At 40.8% G+C, this 8,496-nt stretch overlaps 1 protein-coding gene across 3 annotated transcripts in view; it reads right to left on the bottom strand.

Moving 5' to 3' along the window:
* Window positions 1–89: 89 nt before the first annotated feature.
* Window positions 90–8,496, bottom strand: part of LOC117993029 (paired box protein Pax-6-like) — a 63,524-nt gene continuing 55,117 nt past the window's right edge. For all 3 annotated transcript variants that reach the window (XM_069506241.1, XM_034980780.2, XM_069506242.1), the window contains exons 6-10: window positions 5,484–5,660; window positions 5,031–5,113; window positions 4,368–4,603; window positions 2,744–2,928; window positions 90–2,042 (exon numbers count right to left, since the gene is read on the bottom strand). In XM_069506241.1, coding sequence (XP_069362342.1) covers window positions 1,954–2,042; window positions 2,744–2,928; window positions 4,368–4,603; window positions 5,031–5,113; window positions 5,484–5,660 — 770 coding nt within the window. In that variant the 3' untranslated portion in view covers window positions 90–1,953. The remainder of the gene's footprint in view (window positions 2,043–2,743; window positions 2,929–4,367; window positions 4,604–5,030; window positions 5,114–5,483; window positions 5,661–8,496) is intronic.

The following is an 8,496-nucleotide window of genomic DNA, read 5'->3' as shown; positions in this document are numbered from 1 at the left end:
TTTATAACACTTTCATACATTATACTTAATGTTATGATTACATTATTTCATTCAATATAATTCATATGATAGGATGCAGGTTTACCGAGACCTACCTAAAATACATGAACAGTAAATTATAAGAATAATATATGTATAAAGCAGAATAATACAACTGATTGTAATTTATCTACTTATTAATCTTAAAAAAAGTGATTTTAAATAGTAAGTACTAACTACCATTTTAATAGTGTTATCTAGAAAACCACACTATTTATCGAAAATAAAATTGTATAAAGATAAATATTTATTGGGTTTTTGACAGCCCTGTCCTGTAAAACATGTGGTTGTAACCATGAACAAATAGGTAAACTAAATTCCGTTTACCTATAACCTAATCTAATGTACATTAAATAAATACAATTAAACCTATTTAACTGGGCCCGGGATGTGTAAGAAACCTCTAGTATTGATAAGTAGAATAAGGTCCCGACACTTTTGCATTGAAATACCTCTGTTACTGTGAATTTTGAGACCTTGTTAACTCAGATTAGATTTTACAGATTTTTTCGATGTTTACCTCTGTAATTGGGACTTCATAGCTCAATAACCCGCATAAGTGAGACAAAAATGAATTATATCTATACTATTATATAAAGAGGTAATGTCGTTAAGTTTGTTTGTAGGGGGTAATCTTTGGAACTACTGAACCGATTTTAAAAATTCTTTCACCAGTAGAAAGCTACATTATTCCTGAGTGTCATAGGCTATACGGTATCTTTAAAAACCTAAATCCACGCGGGCGAAGCCGCGGGGATCAGCTAGTATATTATATAACACAACAACACATAAACGTGTAACATAATACAATATGCTTTTCTATTACATATGTGTGTATTAAAATTTCAACCTCTTTATATGATAAATGTACACTTCGACCTCTCATAATGGTACCCTCATTAACTAAGACAACTGTCATGTTGACCTTTGGGAAACTGTAAATGAAAAACCTCTATAAATAATTGAGATCCCAGTTAAACAGGTTTCACTATCTTTGCAGTATCTAATTGAATGAAATAATCTAATTTACAATAATTACATTTGAGCCTTCATTTTGTGCTCGCGTTCCTGTTTGTGGCATTGGATATGTCGATATGTTCATTCTTTATACTATACGGTTCTATAATATATTAAGTATGTTTCTAATTATTAGGTTGTCTTAATTACTGACCGGTTTAGTGTCTGTGAAGTCTATCAAAAAAATTACAAATAACTTGGGACGTTTAGCAACTTGAACTCATCAAGTTGAATCATAGCAATTTAAAAAAACTGAATACAGTTGCTTTCTTCGAGGTAGAAAAAAATTTACCATTCTGCCTAGATATTAAATTACGCACTGCATCCAAAAAAAAATACACTGGAATTCAGAGAAAAGATTGCGGGTTCTTTTGGGGACCATTCAGACCACATATGTCATATTCAATCTTAATGCATTGCATAAATGTTGAATATGACAAATGGTCTCCTGAAGCCCCTCATCTTGATATGAATTCCAGTGTAGATTTCCTCTCGGTATTATTCTCAATCTTTATTGAAGAAAGCCCAAGTGTGTGTCATGGGTGTCGCGTGGTGATCTATTTCCTTTGAATCCAACGTGTCCGCAGTATTTGTATAGATCGCGAGATGGCAATTGGGGTATGAGGCGGGGGACGCTCCGCACACCCGCACGTCACTTGCGCTATCCCACACCGGGTCAGCGCGGGGGCTGTGTGGGTATGCGGGGCGTCCCCATCCCGATTGGCATCTCAACCTGTCGCGTACTCTATCTGACTGGTTATTTATAGTTATGACGGCACTAGGTACATTTTTGCCTTGACAGAAAATAATACAATCACGTAATTATTTGATCATTTTTGGCGGGTAGTTCGGTCGAAGCGGTGTAGGTATAATGTATGGCGCCTAGTGCCACCAGGGTCACTGGAGACGCGACCAGTACTGCTGGGAGTCCTGCCCGGGGACCGCCAGGGGGACCGACACGCCTGCGCCCAGGAGACCGCCGAGTTCTAAAAATAACAATACGTAAGAGTAAGTCTTAGCATAGGTGAGTAGTAAAGTGATTACATCGCAGTAGGCGTCTATTTTTAGCAGAAAATAAAATCAAACGGGATAAGAAATAGCCTTGTGCAATATTATCACGTTTGACGTCAATCTAAAAACTAGAGTGGTCATATGAACAACCACATTAAATCTAAGAACTATGGATGCTCTAGATTCAATAACTATAATATTATAGAGGTAGTTAGTTACGTTTTGAATCACCCACTCCTAATGCTGTAAAATGGTCAAGTTAACTCTGAATTGGTGATGCCTTGTGAAATACGATCACGTTAGATCTAAGAACTAGAGAACTAGGAGTGCCTTGTGTAATACGACCACGTTAGATCTAAGAACTAGGGATGCATAGGGAAATACGATCACGTAAAAACTTAGAACTAAAAGAGCCTTTTGTAATAGGTACGACCACGTTAGATCTAAGACCGACCAGACGGAGTCAGGACTTCAGCTATCAGATCATTATCAACCGATAGACGTCCATTGCTGCCACGGTCTTGCGCCGCCTGAATCCAGTGGCTCCCTGTGACTAATTTGATGTCGTCTGTGCACCTAGTGGTGGTCTACCAACGCTGCGCTTTCCGTTGCGAGGTCCCTATTCTAGCGCCTTGAGATCCCAGCCATTAGATACTTTCTGTTGATTAATACTTGCCCGGTGGAGGCGATGCGGCTTCGTGCTGGTAGCCGTGGTTGGCGTAGGGGTGCGGCTGGCGGTAGGGCAGCTCGTAGCGCGGGTAGCCGAGGAAGCCGCCCTTGCACAAGTCCGAGTCGCCGCCCTCGCAGACCGCCGTGTCTCCCACCATGCCGCTCGCGCTGTAGCCCATGGGAGTGAGCGGACTGGAAATATAAGTACAATTTTAGCCTCAATAGCTCAACCGGTATAGGAGTGGACTGAAAACCGAAAGGTCGACGGTTCAAACCCCGCCCGTTGCACTATTGTCGTACCTACCTACTCCTAGCACAAGCCTGACGCTCAATTGGAGAGGAAAGGGCAATATTAGTCATTTAACATGGCTAATATTCTAAAAAAAAAAAAAAAACTTAAAATCTTACTGAGGTATACACTAAGTAATCTAAATATATAAAAGGAAAAGGTGACTGACTGACTGATCTATCAACGCACAGCTCAAACAGTCAAACCACTGGACGGACTGGGCTGAAATTTGGCATGCAGATAGCTATTATGACGTAGGCATCCGCTAAGAAAGGATTTTTGAAAATTCAACCCCTAAGGGGGTGAAATAGGGGTTTGAAATTTGTGTAATCCACGCGGATGAAGTCGCAAGCATAAGCTAGTTTAAATGGAAGTGTCTTTAAATTACTTCGAAAGGAAAGGTACTTCAAGGTTACAAGTTCAGGCACGATGTTGGAGGTTCTTATAAGACTCTACTAGGTTAACAATAGAAGAAAATGTCAGAAGGTTGCTTGAATCGAGCGTACCTAGATAGCGAGAGTCCTTACAACTTACAAGATACCTATGTCGAAAATCTAGATAAAATTAAGGTGCCTTATGACCTTGATTACTAATCAAAATAATGTGAATATAGCTAACTAGATGATGCACGCGACTTCGTCCGCGTGGATTTAGGTTTTTAAAAATCCCGTGGGAACTCTCTGATTTTCCAGGATTAAAAGTAGGCTATTTCCTTCCCCGGGATGCGAGCCATAGGTACGAAATTTGATACAGATAGGTACCTACCTATCTATCAAATTTCGTCAAAATCGGTTGAACGGATGGGCCGTGAAAGGCTAGCAGACAGACATACTTTCGCATTTATAATATTAGTATGGATTAGTGTATATTAGTATTAGTATAGGTATTAGTTTAGTATGAGTATGGAGGATATAAGCATGAATCAAATGCGCTTACGACGCATGCTGTGCATTCACGGTCCCGTACTCGTGCCCAACTTATAAGCATGAATCAAATGCGCTTACGACGCATGCTGTGCATTCACGGTCCCGTACTCGTGCCCAACTTATAAGCATGAATCAAATGCGCTTACGACGCATGCTGTGCATTCACGGTCCCGTACTCGTGCCCAACTTATAAGCATGAATCAAATGCGCTTACGACGCATGCTGTGCATTCACGGTCCCGTACTCGTGCCCAACTTAGGTATATTATCTAGCTCTATGAAGCTTGTGCTGTAGCTCATTCAAGGGTTGTGGCAAAACACAAAAGTGGTAGGTGATTGAACGTATAGATATATGTCAAGGTACAGCCTATCGTCAGTAAATTTACTTGCAACGGAGCTGATGTTTCTGAAGTTTACCTGTAAGTATCGACGTTGAGCGGCGGCTGGTACGGGGCATGCTGCGCGTGCTGCGGCACGGGAGGCGCGGGAAGCGCAGGCGGCGCGTGCACGTGCCCGTGCGCGGCCCCGTGCCCGTGCGCGGCGTGCCCGTGCCCGTGCGCGGGCTGCGTGCTCGAGAAGCAGTCGGGGCTGCGGCGCTGGCTGCGGATCTTCTCCTCGCGACGCCACTTCGCCCGCCGATTCGAGAACCACACCTTAAGGTCGGGTCAGGTTAACACGACGCGCGCGCTTAGCGTTATCAATGTGAAGTAGGTAGGTAGGTACGTACTGAGTTTTCTATTTTGATATTTAGAAGATATTTTTTTCAGAAAAATATTTTCGGTAAATAGCAATTTTAACACAAATCAAAATAGGTACTTATAATTTATTTGATCCATCCACCTTAGCCATAAACACAATCTTTATAAGCACCTACATCTAATAATATTGAAATCAGCCCATGGCTTTCTAACACTAAGCTGAAGGCTTAAATTTCAGTTAAAAATTAAATCGAAATTTTTCATCCAGATATTTTTCTTTGTACATACTTATCATTTTTAAAAACAATAATATAATCTACTTTTATCTACATTCTGCATAAGACATGAAATAGGTAGGTAATATAAAAAGAGTACAGCTTACCTGTATCCTAGCTTCGGGAAGGCCTATCTTAGCGGCAAGTCGCTCCCTCGCGAAAACATCTGGATAATGCGTCCGCTCGAATTCTGTAGAATTAGAAAATATTGAAGTAACTTTAGGGTATTTAGTAACTTTAGTCTTTAGGGTTTCGGGTACGAAAGGTGCCAACGGGACCCTATCACTAAGCCTCCATTTTCCGTCAGCGGGCTGTATCTCGTTAATTGTAATAGGTAGAGAGTTGAATTTTCGGAGAATGTGTATTTCTTTTGCTACTATAACAAAATGATAAAAAATTTAAAATGGCTGCCATGAAAATTAAAAAAAAAATAAGTGTTATTTCATGTACGATGTACGATGGTACGGAACCCTTCGTGTACTACCGCCATATAAAATGCCATACGAAAATCACCCTTACACCCGGTTAACTCAGTTAAACGGAGCCCTAATATACCCTACCTCTTTCAAGGCTATCTATCTGCTCGTTGGTGAAGCTGGTCCGGTTCCGCTGCAGCTTTCTCTTGAGCCTCATCCTCGCGGCGTCCTCGTCGGCGCCGCTCGAGCCCGCGTTTGAGTTATCGCCTGATCCCGTCTCGTCAGAGTGGAGACCTTCTAAACCCTCTAGTTGCTCTTCACCTGAAAATTAGTGATATAATACTAAAATATACCTACAGGATATAATATGTAGAAAAACGAAGGCAGGTGATAGTTCATAGCATAGCACTGATAATAATTACTGAAACCCAAAAAATACAATTTAAAAAAAATGAATTTTGTAAAAGTTCGCAATGTATTGCAAATAAAACATCTGACTGATGCTAGAGGTCAACGAACGTTTCGTAGTTAGGCGCCGCATTGCGTTAAATTGACTATTTATACCCACTGCTTCGCTACGCTGGCAGAAATATCCTTGAATAGACGCCCTAATACACTTTTACTCACACTTTTCTTTAGAAATGGTTTTGAAATAAGTAATATTTCTACTTACTCAATATTAAATCTTTCATTTACAGTACCAAAATCTTTAATCCAATTACGTAAGGCTTGAAGGGTTTAAGAGACACAAAGCGCGCCGGTAGCGACAGCTATAGGTGCGGCACACTGAAAGCGCGCGTACGTGTTGTTGATTAGTTGCTTATATTTTAGCAGCGCGGCTTCTACGTTGGTATGTGCCATAGTTTGAACTTGTAAACACATTACAGACTACAGACCTACCTACTTGTGCAAAAATTTGGAACTTTCGTCACTCCCTATTCGCCTAGATGTGGCTGTATGGAATGCGGCTTCTATTTTCCCTTTCACCTTATAAAGAGATATCTTCTAGGCAGATAATCTATACTATGATAGATATAGGCCGTAGTTTTTTTTGTTGTTGTAAAAGTTATGTCTAGCTGTAAAAACATATGTCTGACTTTAGAAAAGTATCTTTGGTTAATTAAGAAGATATATACTTACGCTTTTAGGGCAAAATGTCTGGCCTAATATAGCGCTGAGTCTGAGTTATTTTAGGACTTGGCAATCCTTAACCGTAGGAGAACCCAGAGTAATCGACATAGTTCAGGTGGTTGCGAAGCTAAATGGCATTGGGCAGGGCACATAGTTCGATTCCCAAGGTGCTAGAATGGCGATCTCGCACCGGAAAGCGCAGCGTTGGAAGGCCCTCCGCTAGGTGGACAGACGACATCAAACGAGTCGCAAGGAGCGGCTAGATTCAACACCGTCGCTTGAGGGAGTCCATGCAAGAGATCTAGGCACATCTAGCAGTGGACGTCTTGATGATGATGAATCTCAGTCATACGTAGCTCAAGGAGAATAAGTACTTGTTCTTCACGCCCATGTTGAACACGTTGTGACGCGCGTTGTGTGAGCTCAAATCTTTATCTACTTTGTAATGTCTAAGAATTTGAAACAGTTCCGGGAAGGGGAAACTTGGCGGCGGCGGAGTGAACAAGTAATAATTAATTCCCCAAACAGCCTCGATAACGCTGGGATAACTGGATTTATTCGACTTTGCGATTTTAATCTTGGTTTTGCTTTATTAGTTTGAGAAGTTCTGAAATTCGTAGTTCTGATAGAGCAACCTACGCCTAGGTAGGTACATGTTGGTATGTTTGATCATCTCAACCCATTACTGATCGGCACGGCACAGGTCTTCTATCAAAATACATAGTTCACCACGATCAACGTTGGATGGCCAGGTGCGGATAGACAGACTTCATACATCAGGCAGCTCTTACGATATTTTTCTTCACTGTTAAAGTACCCACCTATTGATAAGTATCTTAATAAAAGTAAGTACATATTCAGAAAAGTTAAAGCAGAAAAGTTAGAGGTGCGTGGCCGGAAGTCTGGACTCGAACCACTGGGCACTCATAGTTTGCGAGTACGGGCAGATCTATTAAGTAACTTATATAATATTTTTGTAAATATAATTGTTGTTTTTAAGGTTCCGTACCTCAAAAGGAAAAAAGAAACCCTTATAAGATCACTTCGTTGTCTGTCTGTATGTCTGTCGGTCGTGTCTGTCAAGAAACCTTCAGGCCTACTTTCCGTTGACCTAGAATCATTTCACAGTTCACAGTTTCACAGTTTGGCAGGTAGGTAGGTAGGTTTTGTTGTTTTGTTATTTTTTTGTTGTTTCTGTTATTTTATTGATTGTTTATTTTTTTATTATTTCTGTTATGATGTATGGGTAGGTAGATATATTGTTTTACTTTTTAGTGAGTTATTTTGCGGCGTGTTCGCTTACGTAATCCGCCGAGGACTCGCGGGATGCAGAGGCAGACAGGGGAATGTAGTGCGCGCGAACACTCCTGATAATTGCAATCTGTTTTTTTAATAAATATAACTTTTAGATAATCGTGGTAATGTTAAGGTAGGTAGGTAGGTACCTGTACAACTTTTTAGAAAGGTTGACACAAAGCCTTTGAATAAAAGATTTAAAAAATATTTTCAGAAATCTGTTGTGGGGTTTTTATACCTACCTATTAAATATTTATTTAATGAGTATTTTGTAGTAACGTTGGAGCTTATTTGAAAATAGCAATTTTAATACACACTGTGTCATGTGATTATGTCACGATTCGCACTTGGCCAGGTGGGTTATGGACTAAACTCTTCTCATTCTGAGAGAAGACCAGTGCTAAGTAGTGAACCGGTGATGGGCTGATGAATACCATGACTCTTGTATTTAACACTATTTTAATAAAACCCCTATACAAAGTTGTCTCATAGGTTAGCAAACATGACAAGTTTACTATCTTTTAGTGAATAAATTTAACTCAAGTGTCAAGATGCGTCGACGAGGCCAGGGTGGCAGGGGAGAGCGCGGTGGTGAGGCCAGGGGACGGGGGGACCGTAACGGGGGCGTTCATGCGGAAGGAGACGATAACGGCCCGGCCTACCACGTAACCCTGCCTACGATAGCGTTATCGCTCAAAAATGTATGCCCAATAATGGTTTTGCGAGTTCG

Source organism: Maniola hyperantus, chromosome 22 (assembly GCF_902806685.2).
Source record: "Maniola hyperantus chromosome 22, iAphHyp1.2, whole genome shotgun sequence".
Taxonomy (NCBI): domain Eukaryota; kingdom Metazoa; phylum Arthropoda; class Insecta; order Lepidoptera; family Nymphalidae; genus Maniola; species Maniola hyperantus.
Note: the sequence above shows the minus strand (reverse complement) of the source record. Positions and strands in the feature narration are given on the sequence as shown.